Genomic DNA, 20,205 nt, shown 5'->3' with positions numbered 1-20,205 from the left:
TGCTCCAAAAAATATTTCAGAGATGATACTTGAAAGGATTTGACAGCCATTTTAAGGCTTAATGTCCCTCCAGTAAACCTTAGACACAGCTGTTAGGAGATCCTTAAACTAGGAATGCAACTAATTAATTTTTAATTTTTTTGCAAATTGATTAATCGGTCAATATTTTTATGATTATTAATTGGACAACCAAAGGTTCCTTAAAACATTTTTAATTTTAAAAATTAAAATCGACTGGACATATTGACAGATGATTTATTTATTTTTTTAATCTAAAATGCAAAATGTTTATATATTATTTCAGTTTAATATGGGGAAAAAAGTCCGAATTCTCACTTTTTTCTCATATTATACTGAAATAAAATTTTAAAAATCTGTTAACTTTAAAAAAAAAAAATTCAGTGGCCCTAATCCTTAAACTCCTAAGCAGCACTGCAGAATTGCAGCTTAGGCTAAAAATGTCCAATGTGTCAGAATGCTCACATTTTCCAGTTTCAGGGCAGAACACAAAACATGACGTCACTTTAACCAGCACTAGACGCAATGCCTTGTGGGAATATTTTGCTGCGTAGAAGACATTTTGGATCTGGAAGGGGGCTGAGCTAGCCATAAGTCTTAGCTCTCGGTAAGTAAAAAAACAGACTATACAATGATGTTAATCCTAAATATTTAGTTCTGTATGTTATAACGATTATCCGGCTGGTTTACTTTGCGGCCCCAGTGTTTATAAATGACCGAAATGAGACATTAAACAGCTGGAAGCCGCAGCTAATAGCCAGGGAGTGGTGAAGCTAACCGGTTAGCCAATCAGCGGAGCAGCAAACCGCATCTGTGGACAGTCTGTGAAGTTCGCTGTAACAACACGGTTTGGTACATGAAAACATCAATATTAACCTAAAAAATAAAACTACGAGATCATTCAGTTTTATATATTTGAATAGATTCTTTAAACGTAGCCACCTTCTGCCACGTTTACGATCCACAAAGCTACATTTTCTTAAAAACACTCCTGAACAGTGTTTATATTTCTATCTACCTTCTACTTGGTTAGGGTCATTTTGTATCTTTTCAGCAATGCCTTTCTTCACGTCAGTGTCGTTAACGTGTAATTACCGTAAAATAAAACAACTACTATGGAGCGCAGAAAAGCTCTAGCTGATTCATTTTGTTGAGGTTGAGGATGATCTTAGGACCGGTTGTTGTCGGACATGTTTAAAGGTATAGTCAGAGGATTGATGGGTGACTGTGGCACTTGTGCCACACCCTCCCGCGTGCCCGTCTCTCCTTTGTGTCTGGCACCGATTCTGTTGGATTAATGTTTGTGTAAGAGATGGAGGGAAACGTGGTGGTCAGGTCGTTGCATTGTTTGCCTCTGCAGGGACTCACTGCAGCCTGATCCCTTCTATTTTAAATGGACAACTTTAAACTACAAAAGTCTATTTTTTTTTTTTTTTTTGTTATTGTATTTTGAAGGTAATCTAAATTAAAACGTCTCAATTTTAACATTTGCCCCGAATCACTTTTTTAAACTTACTAGACTCATTAAAGCAAGTTAGAGGTTTAAGAAATAAAAAAGAAAAAGCTTGGATTGCTGCACCTGTAAGGTCAATTTTAAACTTAGCAACATCAGCAATTTCACCAATAAATCAGCTTGACATTCTGTTTCTGTCATCAATTGAGACCATAGGCTTCTTTTTCCCCCTAAATATTAAATTAATTTAAAAGTAGTACAAACCATTTTCTTGCTGGAAATCTACCTAAAAAAAAAACTAAATAAAAACAGGGATCTATTCTTTGGTGGAAAACAGGAGGATAATTATATTATTGTGCCATTTTCTTTTTTTATTTAAAATATCTTCTTTGGCTATTCTTTCCCTTTTAACAGGTTGTTTAAAAATTAAGATCTCAACTTATCAGATTTAAAAGAAAACCAGGGATATGTGTTAGCCAGGGAAAACTTAAACATTGCATCTTTATCAAAAAGGGTTAAAGAGCATATATGTACTACAAAATCTCTACACAATTCTTTAAGTCAGCTATATTTTAAAGCTTTTAACACAACTGTAGAAAATGGATCTAATGCTAACTTTTCTAGTCATTTTCAATTAGTTTAAAATTCTGACATTATTGTCTTTATTTTTTTTCACCAATGGTGAAAAGAATATATGCCCAAACTCTGCTGTAGAGCTTTCTAGATGATAGATCTTAGAATGCTGTTTGTGTGCGTGGGCTGGTTTGCTGCAGTGTTACCTGAGCTTTGAATGATTAAAGTTATCCGTAAAGTTAAGCGTTGCATTTCCACTGTTTTCAGTGTGTGTTTCATATTAAGAATAGCTGGATTATAAAAGCAGGTTCATGCTTTGCTCACAGCAGGATCCTTTGCTAGAGAAAATGCAAATGGCTGAAAACCTTTTTTTTTTTCTTCAATTTATTTCTCCCCTGAGTCCCTTTTCGTTGTCGTTGAGGTTATTCTGTAATGTCTGGGTATAGAGGAGAGAGGAGAGCTGCATGGCTCCCTCCCCCACCCAACCTGCTCCTCTGCGCTCGCCTGTTTTTCCTCTCGCTGTGGGCGGGCCCGTCTCCTAATGTGCACCCTTAGCTGATGCTGCTTGTTCTGACGAAGCAGTGGGAAGGTCACAGTCATCCTGCAGGCAGCTCCTTTTCCTCCCCCCTCCCTCTCTTCCTCTGCAGCATCATCATCCATTCCCTCTCATTACCGTCTCATTTTAATCCCATCTGTGTTCAGTTTCATGCGGATTTTATCCTTCTTACTTTGAGAATCTCTGGATTAGAGCCATGTATTTTCCTGGAATGTAGCAGAAGAAGGTGAGATCACCATTTTCTTCTATGTATGAGGCCTCCAGCAGGAAAAAATGGTAGTTTTTTCAGTTATTTCAGGTGATAGATGGATGACAGTTTTTCAACAGTTAGTGTGGCTAATTTACACTGCAGCATTGGTAGGTTTTTTGGGGGATTTTCGTGCATATTTTATCACAACACAATAAGATTACAAATCAAAGGCATGTATGTGGGAGCCATTAGCATCGATTAACCTCTGTTTTTTATGTTGATGCATGTTAGCTTTGTACAGTCTTCCAGCAGCATCTCTTCTCAGCTTCTAGAGATGAATGATTGGTTTAGATCTTGTTCCAAAGAATTAAACAGAATAAAAGCCATATAATGCCTTTTTACTTTTTTGCTCATAGAATAGTTCAGCTACAGCTGTAGTCAGTTAATTAAATTTCTGATTTCTTTTGATATATTTGTCTTTAGTGATGTTAAAAGTTACAGATTAATAGCAAGGCATCCTCATAAAGTGCAAACATTGGATGTTTTAAACTTCACCTCAGTTCTTTAAAGACTTGGCAAACATTAACTTCCCCTCTCTGAAAGATGGAAGGTGTTTGGAGTGTTTTATCCTGGAAAAAGAGCTGGCGGAGATGAAAGCGTACGTCTTTATGAGCTAATGTGCGTCCCCAGTTAGTCGGTGCTTTTATCCGCACAGGTGCCTGACAGCCAGAGTTGCTCTGAAGGGTAACAAGCAGTGTGATCTCTGGATGTTCTTGATCATTCAAAGGGAAAACATTCAGAGAGGATTGGAGCTTTGAAGCCAAACTCAATAAGAGAGACATGCTCAGCTCCACTTTTCCCTGGTTTAACGTAGACTTACGGAAAAGTTAATATCTTTTCCCTTGTGACTAATGCAGCAGAAGACAATAAAAGCTCTGTTACTTATTTTACTATGCAAATTTGAGTTATTCTGTTCTTTTGATAATTTGCTTCGGTCATAAATATAATAGGCTGTCAGCTCACTCTGCTTTCCATGTATTCACCAAGTCAACATTTTCTCTTTCACTAATAGGCTATTCCTGATTTTAATTGGTCATAGCTCATTATAAACTTAAAAAACCCTGCTGGGATTTTTTAAGTTTATAATGGTGAAAAACTTCAATATTTATGTGAGAGAGGAATGTATTTGGTCCACAGATGGGGAAAACTCAAAGATTAGTGTATTAATTTAATGTGTTTCCCTTCAGAAATGGTTGCTGTTTTTCTCTTTTTTTAACCCTGTTTGATCAGAGAGGTTTTTTTTTTTATTACAGTTCACTTCTTTTGTAACGTAAAATCATAGTGAAGGTTATATAAGAAGTGCTTGAAAGACTTAATGGCAGTTGAGAGAGGATTTAACATGCCTCTCCTCTGCTCTTCAGTAAATGATTCAATGCTTTTAATCATTTTAATCCTGTGTAGTTTAGAACGCAGGTATTTATGAAGCGACCGATGAATGTCCGTATCGTCTTAAGTGTTTCAAGGGTTATGTTTCATTTATTAACATTACTGACCTCATTTTCTGGGTGCTATTGGTATAATACATGACCATTTTAGTTAATTCTACCTGCCAACTGTTATTTCTTTAGTTTGTGATGTTGCCTTCCCTAAAAATCTCTGCTGCTTGTCCAGAGCTCCCAGCTGTTGGTAAACGGACACCAGTGTCATTCTGAACAGAGATCTCCACAGCTGCATAACTTTCAGTGGAGCACCAGCTGTTCAGTTTCTGGTTTGAGCGCCTGTCAAGTATCCGTCATGACACAAATCAACACGATGAACAACTTCTGAGAGACGCTCACTTTGTTCACATGATTTGACATAAATAACAAGGCAGAAGTGCAGGATTGGTTGAGCAGAAGATGATTCAGATATTGCTAGGAAAGATTTTTAATCTAAAAAATGAGCAGAAAGTTTTGGGGTTTTTATTTCCTTTTTTTTTTTTTTTTTTTTACTTCTTTTATCCCATGGGTAAACAAACACACCATTTAACCAATGAGTGAATGCAGTGAACCTGCTGCAACCAACCAGCCAGCTCTGATTTGTTTCAATTAACCCGTTCAAAATACGTTTTTCTTCCTGCACAAACGGTCAATAAGAACAGACAAAATTAGTGGTGTGGCCATTTTGAATTGGCTTTAGCTCTATGCACCAATATTGTGTTAACCTTTCATTATCATGTTGCGCTTCCTGGTTTCTAATGAGGTTATTGTCGGTTTAGAGGTAGCTGCCTGAATAAAGAGCAAACTTCAAGTCTTAAATAATGAAGTTTCTGCTCTGGTTGCATCTGGCTTCCTTCAAACCACATTAAGAAAAAAATTTTGTTCTAAGATAGTTGTTTTAAAAGCAACCTGGTAATGATGGATGGGATATTACAGCCTTTCAAACTGAAAACCAACAGATTTTCACCCAAAGAAGTCAGAATTGTTACACCCCCATATTTGATCTAACTGGCTCTGATGGTGCGGTGCATCCTCACAGACGTCTCTGCAGAGGTAACAGCTCTACAGACATTCTTCATGTTACGATGTGATGATAGTAACATAGGATCCCATTGCTCAACAACAGTTTATAACACAGAGATGCTGGGATCCATTATTACTCCTAGAAAGGGCGTACTGCTGCTGTGTTCTCCTATGCATGTGGATCGCTTTAGGGTTATCAAATATTCAAACAGGATCCTGATGGAGGTTCTGTTAGAATATAAGCATGAATGAACATAAGAAAACACTTCTTTTAGCACTAAAACCTGCTTTGTGTGATGTTTTTTCCTGCGGTTGTTGACGTAATGAACTCTGATCTCTATGAGAGGTTGTCTGTGATGCTCTCCTGTTGCTATAAAAACATTGCCCTCTAATTACAAGGAAAACTCCTCCCTCGCCACCTCATCATCTCTTCAACCATAGTCATCCTCGGTGCCCGTAAACACAGTCATTGCATTTTAAACTCTCAGCTATAAGTTTGAAGTTTTATTTCTGACTGAGTCCCAGTTGTTTAGGGCCTGGATGTTTTCCTTTGAGCATGTAGCCAACAGTAATGAGGCTTTGAGTCACAGTTAACCTTCGGACTCTTTGGGGGAAATGTCACATGTTCAAGGTACGCAATACATGCCTGGCATTTTTTAGTATTGTTAAGTCTTTCCAGCTCCTTTTTTTTAATTTTTTTTTTTGCAGGCAGCTTGACGGTTATTATTACTGGTACTTTTTGTTGTTGTCATTTTACACTAACATTCACAGCAGGCTGTGTTTTGAAGCTGGGATCAGAAAGTATCTCCTCTGGTAACCTGGAGCACTGCAGCTTATTATTGGCATCAAATCCCCAAATGATTTCCTGTAGCTGAATATCTTCTGTGGCCTTCAGAGTGGGTTTTGTGTTGTGCAGGGTGTGGCCTTTTGCTCAATGCACACAGATAACCAGTGTATGCAGATGAGCTTCCTGAAGAAATGCTGACCCACTGTGTGTCTCACATTGAGCGATTAGATAACCTCTGGGTACATCTCTCACTGCTGGAGGGTGATCTTATTACCGGAGCTCAGAGATGAGACGGTGTAGGTTAGCATCAACGGAAAAATCCCTGTACACACTGAGATCCCATTTCATGTCATACAAAAGAAGCACGGCTTGCTAAGAGAAATATTTAGAAAGAAAGCTGCATCAATTGATGTGACTCACAATTTTACATTAGCTGATTTACTTTTGCTCTTTATTTAGAGAGTTTGTGTGACACCCCTGCACAGCTGAGTCATTGAAGATCATTATTTGGAGCTTTTTTTTGTTCTAGCTTCTCCTTTTAAGATTTGCCTCAATTAGTTAGCTTGTCATTAAGCTTAGGTCCAAACACTGCAGCTTTTTTATAATATGTATTTTTGTCTGTAGAAAAGGGATTCCAAGTCTTCCTAAAAGGTTATTGTTCTTGTTGACTGCTTAAGCCTGACATTTTTTTTGTAAGATGCTTGTATTTGTTTGATTAAAAGCTTTTACAATTTTCTGACAATTTAGGGAGAAAAAAGAACAAAATTAGTCCATCATTGTAGATGAAATGACTCCCTTCTTGGAGCTTCTTAAACAGAAAAAGTTTTAAACACAAACTCATTTAATTTAGTTAAAAAAAACAATTTTAAATGTCATTCTTCAGCACATTAATTATTGGGTTGCATTCATGAATTACGCATTAGTTTAGAGATTTTTATGTCATTTCAATTTAAGGTATATTTACATATTGACAGAGATTGATCCAACCATACATTTATTGCTTTAAATAGTCAGCGACGTTATTAGAGCAGGTTAGGAAGTGATTGTATTTGATCTAAAAATAATCCTAATGTACAGCAGGGATGAGTATTGCCAAGGTTGTTATGATACAAAAAGCATCACAATACATTATTATCGTGGTATTGCAATGTTCTACTAAGGTAATATGAAAATGAAATGTAGAGATATAAAAGCAAGAGCTTTATACGCTATCAGAAGATATCGATCATTCTGTTTTGGTACCTATGTTGTTTGGTGTTTCAGTTGCACAGCAAAAGGGATCCATAGCGCCATCTACTGGAATGGTGGTGCAGAGGTAGCCTATTTCCCCCTATTGTTTTACATAGGGGGAAATAGTTTTTAATTTTATCAGTAGCTAAAAAGTTCAATATTATATTGGGCAGCCTAAGATAGCGATATATCGCCAAATTGATTCATTTATTTTCTATTCTATTCTATTCTATTCACTTCTAATACATTTGAGGACAACCCTGGATTTTGCTCAACTAACATACATACATAGATGAATGGTTCTAAAAACTATTTTAAAACACATCAACCAGATTATCTGCTGTTCTTGGTTTTGTAAATCACTCATCTCAGCTAAAGCAGCTTAGAAAAATAGAATAATATTAACATTGAAACTTTTCTTTTAAATCCCCTTTGTTTAATTTGTCAAGGGAAAATCTAGAACACAATTTAAACAGTTCTTTTGTTGTTTTTTTTTCTATTTTCTGTTGTTCATGTTTCCTTGAGCTCCAGCAAAAATGTCAACTATGGTGTATCCACGGGAGGAGAAGCTGGAGAAGCTCTCCCAGGAGGAGATCATCTCCAACACAAAGCTGGTCATCCAAGGTCTGGAGGCCCTGAAGAACGAGCACAACTCAATCCTCCACAGCCTGCTGGAGACCATCAAGTGCCTAAAGAAGGATGAAGAGGCCAACCTGGTCCATGAGAAGTCCAACTTGCTCCGCAAGTCAGTAGAGATGATCGAGCTAGGCCTGGGAGAAGCCCAGGTAAGGAAAAGAAGCCTATGATAATATAGGTTATATTGGATAGTCGTCCGGCTTGTTTCCTCCTCACAGCTTCCTCATTCTATACTGAGTTCACATGGTGATCATGATTCACTCAGAATCTGACTGCATTTGTAGTTGTCTTTCTTGTCCCTTGCTATGTTTCTTCCGTCCCGTTAAATGTCCTCAATGCTGTCTCTACCTCAGGTGATGATGGCTCTGTCCAATCACCTGAACGCGGTGGAGTCTGAGAAGCAGAAGCTGCGCGCTCAGGTTAGGAGGCTTTGTCAGGAGAACCAGTGGCTGCGGGACGAGCTGGCCAACACCCAGCAGAAGCTCCAGAAGAGCGAGCAGAGCGTGGCCCAGCTGGAGGAGGAGAAGAAGCACCTGGAGTTCATGAACCAGCTCAAAAAGTATGATGAAGACGTCTCGCCCACTGTAAGTAAATCTTTAACAGCCCTGTGAGGAAATTTTTAAACTATTTGTATGGTGTTGAGTTATTTATTTCTTTTATAAAATAAAGGATGTTTTCCACACTAAAGACCTGGAGCTCATCCCTAAAGATCATCATCAAAACATGAAAGCATGCTAAAAGTCAGCAAACATAAAATGGGTTTATTGTTGTAGTTGCACTTGCAGTGAGAATGGGTGTCTGGGACTGGTGCAGGGAAAGAAAAGGACCCATTGATGTAACCCTTTTCATGGCTCAGTTCTTCTCATACCTATTGTTGTGGAATTTGCTGCTGAAGATTGTCAGTCATCCAGGTCATAGTCTTGGTATCTTGCTTTAACTATTTGTACCAGAATTTCCCTGATGGAGTAATCCCAAGGGATAAATAAAGCTGAGCCCAAGTCTTGTCATTGTTAAAAAGTAAAAAAAAAAAAATCCAATGGACTTTGTTTCCAAGTTTAAAGACGTTTCGTTTTTCATCCAGGAAGCTTTTTGAATTCAAAATGTCAGAATAAGCGTTGAGTTAGTGGACACAAACAACGCCTTGTTTTGGCTTAGAAAACATGCAAATTGAACCAGAACAACGGGTATTCCCCTTAGGAACTGCGACTGTTGGTATTTAGTTCTGTTAAACCAATTAAACATTTTCTAATATTCCACTCTAAAAAATAAGTCATAAAGGTATGAATGATTTGTGCTGATCTCGTATCCATTCAGTATTTGTATTGGTCAAAACTTAAATCTGCAATATTGGTTATTGTGAATGAGAAGCTTTTATCTAGGCATCCCTAATTCTCTCTAGATTTAGTTGTTCCAAAATGTCAATTGTAGTAAGACTGATTACCAATAATAGGCTACAAAATTTCAATACACACTTCTCAATTTCCATAGTTTTCTGTTTCACCAGCTGCTTTAATATGCAATTTGATGCATACTGAGTCACTAGCAAAAAAATCTGGAAGAGCTCTCATATATTTGCATCTAAGTTACAGTCAGCAGGTGCTCTCATTTGCTGCATACCGTATGGTGTGTTTCGGACTATTAGCCGCACCTGAATATAAGCCGCAGGAGCTGCTAAATTGCATGATTTGTACATGTACAAGCCGCACCGGACTATAAGCCGCAGGTTTTTTATGTTTAACACAAACTGTCTTGCGCTCGCAATGTCCGTCTTTCTCGCTGTCGTTCTGTCACTTACCTCTTGCGGTAGAAGTCTGCTTCCAGAGGACCTCCGCATTCCCGCGCGCGTGCCTACCGTACTTGTGTGTTGAAGCAAATGTGACGTCAACATGGTGGATGGTAAAATCCATAGATTTAGGTATTACCCTAGTGGCTGTTAGCTGTAAAAGTACATAGATATGCCGCATTGTTATATAAGCCGCAAGGTCGAAAAATGGGGGGGAAAGTCGCGGCTTATAGCCCGAAAATTACGGTATGTTCCTCTGGTTGTTGAATCACGGCTTAACTTCTGACCAAAATATTGGCCTAAATTGAGAGATATTACATTTTTTCTCAGCTTGGCATATATCACCTGGTGCATTTCAATTTTTTCCTCGTCTTTACAAGCGGCTCCATAAATTCTCAATCTGCTGGTCCAAAGTGGTCAACAATACGTTTCCTGAACACAGAGGTGTAGTGTTTATTTTTGTGACAGAAGAATTGAAATGTTGCTGAACCTAGAAGTTCCAGATCTAGCTCCTCCTGGTGGCTAAAGGTTGCACAGTGTTGCTTTGGTATAATTTGTATCCAGGGCTGAAAAAGCCCCAGAGTACAAAAAAGAAAAGTAATTAAATCAACCAAAAACCTTTTTGACACTGAAATGTTTGTTTGTGCTTTGTTGTTTTATTGTGTTAAGCAGTTGCCAAATTGAGGTTGTTACATCAGCTATTGTACTAAAAGCTAAGGAAATATTAGTGTGTTGCAAATTTGTACAACAGCTATAATGGTCAGTAATAATTTACAGCATCAATGACCAGAGTCCAGTGTCAAAGGTTCATAGATCTTCATTGAATATGTAATAACTGGCATGGGGAGAATGCACACAGTATTCTAGCTGTTTGGGTCATACAGTTTGTTGCATATTTGCAACAGGCGTCAATGGGTTATACATTTTTTACTCTCATTGTGTTTTAATTGCAGTAAAAAAAATTCTCTAAATCAGTAATTGTGTTAAATTATTTGCCAAGATGTTTGCAATACTTTTTTGTATTTGTTTTTAAGTAGAAAGTTCTAATTTTAGCTTAGTTGCCATAAAGAAATGTGTATGTGCAGGAGATACGCCTCTCCTGTTTGCTGAGTAAGAATATACCTTTCTCCAAATAAGAGGCTACTTTAGGTTTTTATTGATGAGGTGGCAACAATGAGCTGCTATATTACCTTCCCGTATGTTGATCCCAAAATGGGGCTTATTGGCTTTTCTTTTCTGCTTAAATCAGCAGAAACTCTCCTGCTTGGAGCCTTAGGGCCTCAGTTATATGTCTAGATTAGCAGTAATGTTTTCAAGCCTTTTTATTACTAATGGATGAGAGAACTTTATCCTCCACCTAAAGGTTTTAAGGTTCTATAGAGTCTAATATTTGTGGTTGTGTTTATGGTGATTTTGCATCATTTGTATGGTTATATGTAACCTTCTTTAATTGATGATAAGTTAACTCAACCTAGTTAAATAGGATTTGAAATCTTTTATTATTCTTGACATTTTTTAAATATGTTTTAATGTCTGAAGGAGGTTCTAATAGGGCTGGGCGATATAGAAAAAAAGCTTATAGATAAAAAAAAATGCATATTGATCGATATCGATAATTATTGAAACAATTTGAAATTTTTGAAACCATATTTTATGTGCAGCTCTGCCTGGACATTTTATGATAGAGCTAAATGATTTAATTTAATAAAGAACACAAACACAGACTTCCAATTAAATCTTTATTTAACCAACTTTTATAACCATAACAGAATTGTTTTAAAGAAAAATAACTTAAGAGACCTGAGTTATGTTATTAAATACTGACAAAGAATAAACTAAAGTGACCAAAATAAATATAACAAATAAATGGACCAGCCCCCCCCATGACTGTGGTTTGTTTTTTGTCCGACTTGCCATGACCGAAATACTTCCAAACTGGCGAACTACAAAAACCCTTCTTTGGAACAATTTCCTCCGCCTCTCCTTGCTGCGACATCTTCATGTGCTCTGTGTTGTGGTTTGAAAGGGCGGCACTTTGTGACGGCGTGCCTGGGTCTGTGATTGTGATTGGTTGGGAGGAAGCAGTGACTAGCATAGCATAAACCTACATGCTAGGCTACAATGAGAAGGAAGGAAAACAGCATTTTTTAATGAACTTTTATCGAGCCTATTTTTTTCTATTGCGCCACACGTCTATCGATCGATATATATCGTTATTGAATTATCGCCCAGCCCTAGGTTCTAATTATTCTTCTTCTTTTGACCAGCAGGAGGAGAAAGACAGAGAAACACCAAAAGACAACTTGGACGACCTTTTCCCTAATGATGAAGAGGACCAAGGTCAAGGAAGTAAGTGAAAGGATGTTTAGTACTTGATCTTAAATGTGTATTTACTAATAAGTAAATAAATGAATTCAGTTTCCAGCTCTTGGTCTGTGATGTAAAAAAACAAGGGAGGTTTTAGGGTCGAGGCAGATTAATGTACATCCGAGAACTCCCACCTGATTCTTTGTTTTTCTAAAGAATTTAAAAATGTTTAATTCTTTGGTCTTTCCTCTCACAGTGCAGCACCAACACAACAGCGCTGCCGTGGCTGCAGCCCAGCAGGGAGGCTATGAGATACCAGCCCGCCTGAGAACCCTGCACAACCTGGTGATCCAGTACGCCTCTCAGGGCAGGTACGAGGTGGCGGTGCCGCTCTGCAAGCAAGCTTTAGAGGACTTGGAGAAAACCTCTGGACATGACCACCCTGATGTTGCCACCATGCTCAACATCCTGGCTTTGGTCTACAGGTAAGGATCAACAGATACACTTGACCAGCTTCCTCCTTCATTATTTTGCTTCATTAAGCTGATAAAGTCCTGTTTCTTTAATCATGCAGGGATCAAAACAAATACAAAGAGGCTGCCCATCTGCTCAATGATGCACTATCCATCCGTGAGAAAACCCTGGGCAAAGACCACCCAGCTGTAAGCATTCAGTTTTCATGGCAGTAGCTCACAGCCATCTGTCCCTTTATGTTTGTTTTATGTAACTGGTGAACGGGGAGGAAAACCAGCTCAGTTCTATGTTTACTGTCCTGCTCAGTCATTTGTTATTCCCCTCTACTAATTTATGGATTGCTGGTCATACGCCCGGAGGCAGGAAGTAATCCGTCAATAGCTGTCTGGGCCTACTCTGGCTTACAGTAAATTCCTCACCCAGGTTACAGGTTTAATTAGAACCGAAAATGAAATAATTCAGTTTCATTTGATTCAAAAAGTGAAACTTCTGTTATTTAGAGGAGAGGTTTTCCATCTGCAGCCGTTTACAGAGACTAACCTGGACGTTTTTAATCAATCCTTAATGTAATGCACGGAATATATATTAATTATATTTATAAATAATGTTTAGAATTTGGGCTTATATGTGGCTAACGCAGAAAATTAAAAGAATAATGCATATTTATCTATTTTGATCTGCACTTCTTATAGGACAATGGCAGATACCCTCCATAAGAAGGATAAAGACACAAAAAATTATTTTTAAAGAAGTTGATTGTTTAATGTTCTCCATCCTCTATATTATTGACAATAAGTTGGAGAAAGTCTAAGAAATATTATGTTACTTTCCTGTTATGGCAGGCCTGTTAACTAATTCTTGCTGCTTATAAACTGAAAATGATGTGAGAGGAAAAAGTGCTACAATAATTTGTCCAGGTCATACGAATCATTTCTTAGATTTTTTTTTTTTGTAATGTTAAATCTTTATAGAAACTTTAGTTTGGATCTTCATTAAAATTTTCACTAAAATGATTCAATGAATCAAGTTTCTCTTGATATTTCAGTTCATCCAGATGCATATGTAAAATAACCAATCTGAAAGATTAATCTAAAACTAGTTAAGATTTCTTTAGAAACATTCCCACCCCCCAGAGTAAGCTAATAAAGCAATGCTGCAGCTCTTTTTGTTTAACACCTTGGAGGTTTGAGTTTTCTTAGAGCCCAGCTTGACAGAGCTTCTTGTATTTGAAGACTTTATTAGCTCTCTGGACTCCAGCGGGAAAAATCCCTGAAGTGCATCAGTACAAAAACAGCAGAGGGTCTAATCATTGTGTCTGTCTCTTATTCTGTCCAGGTTGCTGCAACGCTCAACAACTTGGCTGTGTTGTATGGAAAGAGAGGGAAGTACAAGGAAGCCGAGCCTCTTTGCAAGAGAGCTCTGGAGATCAGAGAAAAGGTGGGTCATGTCCCTGGACTGCACCAGCAGCACAGTCCGCCGAGCAGGAAAAAGTCTCCTCAGTAACATCATCTTTGGATAGGAGAAGATGATTTTCTTAAATTGAGTGTAAAGTTCTTCTGGGGGCTGTTCCCTGGTCAGAGTGGGAATTATGGCTTTTAATTGAGAGCACAGCTGAAAATGGATACAAAGCACTAGGGAGGAGAAGCAGAAGATAGATTAGAGACATGACCAGCTGTTGAACTCTGAAGGGTAAAATGTTATCTGTTGGTCCTATTCTGAGCTCACTCGATCAGTCATCTGTCTTTTATATATTCTGTGTTCTTGCAGCAGAAAAAAAAACAAAGATCAGATGATTACAGAAATGATTTTCTAAAAACTGTCTGCAGCGTCTTACACTGGTGATTTAGCTCTATTAGTGTCTCTTTGTGCATTTCTTAAAAAATGTACAATCTTACCTTTACTCAGCCTTCCTGCACTGCAAAAATGATCTCAAAATGAGTAAAAATGTCTTAAATTAATGGTATTTACCCTTAATTTAAGTAGGTAAATAAGATGATTTGCCAATGGAATTAGTATTTTTACTCTTAAAATAAGATATCTAGATAAAATGCACTTGAAATAAGACAATGCAATTGTTTTTTCGTATTTTAAGTGTAAATTGTCCTGTTCCATTGGCAAAGTGTCTCACTTAAATCCTTAATTCAAGAAAAAATGCACTTATTTTAAGAAGAAATTACTTATTTAGATTTCTTTTTTTTTTTGCAGTGTGTTATCTACCTCTTGTTTTGTTTTCACTATACCTCACTGAGGTGTGGTGTGTTTTCTAATCAAGGTATTCAGATTTTTATGGCTATGGAAGTTTAGTTACTGATATCGTTAATCATGAAATTTGGACCATTCTAATCACCAGCTGTTTTCTCTTTGCACCTTTAGCACAAAGAAACAGTGAATTATTAGTTTGTCTCTCTGTATTGCCGTCAGGTCCTGGGGAAAGAACACCCAGATGTAGCCAAACAGCTGAACAATCTGGCCCTACTGTGCCAGAACCAGGGCAAATATGAGGAGGTGGAGTACTACTACTGCCGCGCCCTGGAGATCTACGAGTGCAGGCTGGGTCCAGATGATCCCAATGTGGCGAAGACCAAGAACAACCTGGTGAGAAAGAGGCATCCTGGCTCAATGTTCACTCAAAGCCATTTATTTGTACTCAAAAGCCTCTTAATATTCTACAGAAACGTACATTTTGTTTTGCTGTTTTCAGAGGATCTCTGCAGAGGCCTTTGCTTTACAGATTGAATTCTCTCCACAAAGTTTCACTTTAATACATTTCAAATTACATTTTCTGCATTTCTTTAAGCTAAGCTCATTCAAGGCTGTCATTTTCTCTCACAGAAATTAGCTAGATCTTTATTCTTTATTATATTTTTGAGGTAGTTAATGTCCTTGATCTCCTCGCTCATTACTTTATGTTCTCCAGTTTTTTTTGTTTGTTTTTTTATCATCTCACAGTCAGTAAAATCTTCCCAGGGCAAACTCGAGGCTGTGTGCTGCAGTGTTGTTCCTGCATGATGCCTATGCAGATGGATTTTTCTCCTCAGGGTTTGCAGAGTTAGTGCCCTAAAATGCATCCGTATTTACATGTATTTTCTCCTGTTTCTCTGCAGGCCTCCTGCTTCCTCAAACAGGGGAAATACAAAGAGGCTGAGATTCTGTACAAAGAGATTCTGACCCGAGCTCATGAGAAAGAGTTTGGATCGGTTGATGGTAAGGAACCATAATGGATGATAGATTAGAGATTGTCATTTTCTGCTTGGATTAAATGTGTTTTATAACTAAACTGGGTTTATTCAAGCTATTATTATGTAGATGGTAAAAAAAAAAAAGATCTCATTCTGAGCAGGTTGCTACAGTTTACTGGGATGAAGGATAAACCGTTATGATGTTCGTTTTTTTCTGCCTGGGTCATTAAAAAGGAATCAGAAATCATTAGTCTCCTGCCGCCTACGTCTTGTTTTTTTGTTTTTTTTTTAAAGCCTCTCTTATTTTCCTAAGAAGGCTGTTTAATGTGGCGTTTAGCATAATTTTCTTTCCAGCCTGAAAGAAAATGAGAAAATAGCATAACTTGATCATTGATTAATTAATTAATTCATTTATCAAAAGGGTTTATCCCTCCTGAGAATTCATTCCTCCACCTGACCTCGTTTTTTTGGTCAAATATGGCTCTTTGAGCAGTTTGGGTTGCCGACCCCTGAACTACCTAATTAAATACATGTGTTCGTGTAATGCTTTTGACCCTGCAGTATGTGAGCAAAGTAATTTGTAGATGAATCAAGTATTTTGGTCAGTGTTGGAGTCCAGTTGTATATAAACCATCTCTCCTGTCTGTCTGCAGCTCAGAACAAGCCCATCTGGATGCATGCAGAGGAAAGAGAGGAGATGAGCAGGGTAAGAACACCTTCAATTAAACAAAGCTGTATGTTTGGTAGGGAAAAGCCGTCCTTGGAGTCTGAAGTATCGTCCTTTTTTAAGGATTGCGTCTCAGATGCAGAGGATATCTGTTAGTTGTGGACACAGAAAAACGCTGCCGATCAGGTTTTTAATCCGTCTTTCTCTTGTGTTTTTCTTTGTTTCCTCTCTGGATTATTTCCAGGGCAAGCACAGAGACAACACCCCATACGGAGAGTATGGTGGCTGGTACAAGGCCTGCAAAGTCAACAGGTGACACTAATAGCCATGTTTTATAGCTTAGTCGTAAAGCTAGATGTAGCCTCTAGATGTAGTGCAGCCTTTACCAAACCTGATGGGTTTGCATTTGTCTTTTTCATCGTCTTGTGACCTTTTTAAGTAAATTTCTTTCCCTTTTTCATGCAGCCCTACAGTGAATACTACCCTGAGGAACCTTGGTGCCCTCTACCGCCGTCAGGGCAAACTCGAGGCCGCTGAGACACTGGAAGAGTGCGCTGTGAGATCTCGCAAGCAGGTCAGCCACACCCTCTAATCCCCTTTCTGCATGCCGCATGCATACGTTCCTTTTTATTATAAATTCTGAAGAATATCCTTCATGTTAGGAAAGCAAATCTCATGGTATTTCTTTCCCTTTTCCTGCATTGCTATGGATCCAGAGCAACACAGTAAGTGGTTCATCTCTGTTGGCTCCCATTGAGCTTCCACCTCTCCCCCCTAACATCACTCTCATCTCACAATCATTTAAAATACTTGTCGGTCTCTAAAAAAGTGATGTAATTACATCAGGAGGGGCAGGAAATGGGAAATCTCTTTAATTCCCCCCATAAAATGTTTTACTCCCACCCATTTTCCCCGTGCCAATGTCTGCATCGGAGCTCGTTCTAACTATGCCTGTATCTCTGCAGGGCATCGATCCCATCCACCAAACACGTGTGGTGGAGATCCTGAAAGATCCAGAGGGCGAGAGGCGGAGGAGCAGAGATAGTCTGACCAGCGTTAAGTACGAGAGCGGCTCTGAGACCGGCGAGGAAGTGAGTATGGGCGTGGAGTGGAACGGGGTGAGTACAAATCCACTATTGAATAAACACGACTGCCTCTCTGGAAAAACCAGCCGGTGTCAGTGATTCCACAGAGAGTCTGGGCTGGTACAGAAATTCACTGCTTCTTCCTAATGTCATTTAAAGATGAACCTGGTGTAAAACATAGGAGGAATCCTTCCAATTTTGGACCTTTTAAATATGTAATATTAAAATATCTTTAAAAATACTTGATTGTATTCAATGTCAATAGAACCAGAATAATACATACAGGCTCATATAAACACATGCCTTAATATTTGTTTAAATTCCCCTCAATAAGTTGCACTTTGGCTGACATTTTTTTTTTTTTGGCAGCAATTAACACTTTTTAAGAGCAGTTCTTATTGAATAAGTGACAAGCTTTTCTTTGTAAAGTTAAAAGTCTCAGACATCCAGGAAGAAAAAAAAGTTCAGATTGTTAGGATTATTTTCCCAGAAGTGTTCAGTGAATGTTGGTGCCACCCCCTTGCTTGACAGTTTGTAGCATTTCCTTAGGTTTGAACGCTTTACAACTGCTCCCTGGGCACACAGGATCAGTGCAATTAATTAGTAGATGGAAGGATGTGTTCCACTAAGGCAAACACACAACAGAGCAGGTTTTGGACGGATAAAACTAACCAGCTTTGAGCCTTTAGCTTGATGAAGAATGTTTAGGCTGGTAGACGGCTGTTGTCCCTGCCATGAAACAAATCAAAGAAAGCATTTTGATGTCAGCCAGAAATATTTCAGAACCTTTTTGTTGGTTAAAAATACATATTTTTTTGCCTACATATTAACAGTGATGTGTCCATATGTCTGAGTCTGCATGTATGCGATTCCAACTCTGTGGAAAACAGAGAATCTAAAAAAACTTCACACCTAGGACCTTAAATTAAAAGGTCAAACACATCTTCAAAAGCCACTTTATTGAAATCTTGCCTTGATGATCAGATGTTAACTTCTCTCTCTGGGCTGAATAGGCTGCTACATTTAGCAGGATGCTAACCTCTGCCTCTGCTCCTCATACATGGATAGCAGTATCTCAGAGCTACTTAAACTCTGGTCAGCCCAACATAACCTGCTGTACTGACATCAATGTAGACATAACAGGCTTGATTTGGCGATTTCAAATTTGTGATGCAAACTATGTTCACACAGAAGGCAGCCCAGCATGCAGTGATCTTTCTGTACCAGCCCTTCGACTCCCTGCAGTTAGGCCATGTTTTTGTCCTGGAGTTGAACCTAGTTTCAGCTGTTCTAAAACTCAAAAGCTGATTGAGTGTCTTGGCATGCTCTTAGCCTCACTGTTTGCTTTACATCACATGTTCGTTTGTTTTTTTGTTGTTTTTAAATGAGTGGTTCTTTTGCTGGCAGTGCTTCTTTGCAAGTGAAACTATGAAAAAGGCACACGCTCAGTCTCCGTGGCCCTGGTAACATAATACATATCCGCATCCATGCAATCTGAATCCTAGATTGAAATGTCTAATGCAGTTTAAAAGGTTCATTGCACACACGGTAGGCTAGAGGGTTGATTCTCCTTCGACATAATGAGTATCACATGTCTGCTGATTGTTTGAAGCAGATCAGGACTTTTCTGAGAGGTTTTAAAGGGGTTTGAGTATAAAAAAAAAAAAGCAACAACAGAACGGGTGTGGCAGGTAGAAAAATAAAGCCTCAGCCTGAGCTTGTGCCTCTTCATTCACTTGGCTGCAGCCACAGCCTCAGCATGCATGTTCCAGCCTGCCACTCTCACCCCCTAACATGCACTAATGGACCATGTCTGTTCCAATGGTTTCACATGAACTGAGCTCTACTGCTTTTTTTTTCTCAGCTTGATATCTAGTGTTGTTTTTTTTAACTTCCTGAAGTTTGAATGTGAATCATTTCGCATTCAAAGTTGGTCACATTTGTTAACTCACCTTGTAAAGATGTGTGAAAAGCCTTAAAAAGTAAAATCTGTAATTTAAGTTCTTTAATCAGTTGAGGCAGATGTGGCATATTTATACTGGAATAAAGTTTGAGCAACTAACTTTACCTCTATAGTTTTTTTCCCTTTAATTTAATTATTAGTTGTTTTTTTCCCCCCTTTAATTTCCTTTAATTTTCGTAATTTTAAAGTTTACAGAAAAAATATTTGTTTTTGCAGATAAGACTTTGACAAAGTTGCAAACCCTCCTTAAAATATATTAAAGAATGTTTGGTTACAGCAACGTTTCCTTCACACTAAGACATAATGGGTCTGTCTGTTACCTTGGCGATCAGATATGATGCTTTCTCCCCTTTCTAGAAAGTTTCCATTTTCCACCCTTTTTTTCTGTCAAGTTTCAGGTGTTAGTATTTCAGCCCCATGACTGACTCCCCAACCTAGCCCTGCAGCAATATCACAGTTGAAATATTGTGTATTCCTCTTTTACCAGAGGCCATGATTTGGTCAAACTTAGGACCAAATTAGTCCTGAGTGTGACCGATTTGATTAAGATCAGAGGTCCTGCAACTTTTGGAAGCTTGGCATGACAGAAAGTTTTGCAAAGACCTGATTTTAACTTATTGATTTAAGCAAAGTGTGTTGGAGGTGAGAGAAACGCTTGAGGGCTGGAATTGCAAACCCTTGCTTTAGTCCTGACTCTTCTGATACTGTCTTCTATTTAGTTTACTCTGCAGGTTTTCTATTGGTTTTAGGTTAGTTAGAAGATGACGATCAAAGAAGGCTGTTTTTTTTTTTTTTTTTTTTTT

At 38.3% G+C, this 20,205-nt stretch overlaps 1 protein-coding gene across 10 annotated transcripts in view; it reads left to right on the top strand.

Moving 5' to 3' along the window:
- The first annotated feature begins 534 nt into the window (after positions 1 to 534).
- The window catches only part of LOC107102403 (kinesin light chain 1-like), a 31,043-nt gene continuing 11,372 nt past the window's right edge, over positions 535 to 20,205 (top strand). For 2 of the 10 annotated variants that reach the window (XM_015401701.1, XM_015401705.1), the window contains exons 1-14: positions 535 to 625; positions 7,823 to 8,093; positions 8,298 to 8,528; positions 11,995 to 12,076; positions 12,291 to 12,519; positions 12,609 to 12,696; positions 13,844 to 13,945; positions 14,930 to 15,103; positions 15,613 to 15,712; positions 16,341 to 16,393; positions 16,599 to 16,666; positions 16,820 to 16,928; positions 17,071 to 17,079; positions 17,320 to 17,445. In XM_015401701.1, the coding sequence (XP_015257187.1) occupies positions 7,845 to 8,093; positions 8,298 to 8,528; positions 11,995 to 12,076; positions 12,291 to 12,519; positions 12,609 to 12,696; positions 13,844 to 13,945; positions 14,930 to 15,103; positions 15,613 to 15,712; positions 16,341 to 16,393; positions 16,599 to 16,666; positions 16,820 to 16,928; positions 17,071 to 17,079; positions 17,320 to 17,445 (1,620 nt within the window). In that variant the 5' untranslated portion in view covers positions 535 to 625; positions 7,823 to 7,844. Of the gene's footprint in view, positions 626 to 2,649; positions 2,827 to 7,822; positions 8,094 to 8,297; positions 8,529 to 11,994; positions 12,077 to 12,290; positions 12,520 to 12,608; positions 12,697 to 13,843; positions 13,946 to 14,929; positions 15,104 to 15,612; positions 15,713 to 16,340; positions 16,394 to 16,598; positions 16,667 to 16,819; positions 16,929 to 17,070; positions 17,080 to 17,319; positions 17,473 to 20,205 lie in introns of those variants that run through there. The other 8 variants (XM_015401696.1, XM_015401703.1, XM_015401702.1 and 5 more) reach the window with 6 other exon arrangements.

Source organism: Cyprinodon variegatus, unplaced genomic scaffold (assembly GCF_000732505.1).
Source record: "Cyprinodon variegatus isolate N-32 unplaced genomic scaffold, C_variegatus-1.0 Scaffold1250, whole genome shotgun sequence".
Classification (NCBI taxonomy): domain Eukaryota; kingdom Metazoa; phylum Chordata; class Actinopteri; order Cyprinodontiformes; family Cyprinodontidae; genus Cyprinodon; species Cyprinodon variegatus.
Note: the sequence above shows the minus strand (reverse complement) of the source record. Positions and strands in the feature narration are given on the sequence as shown.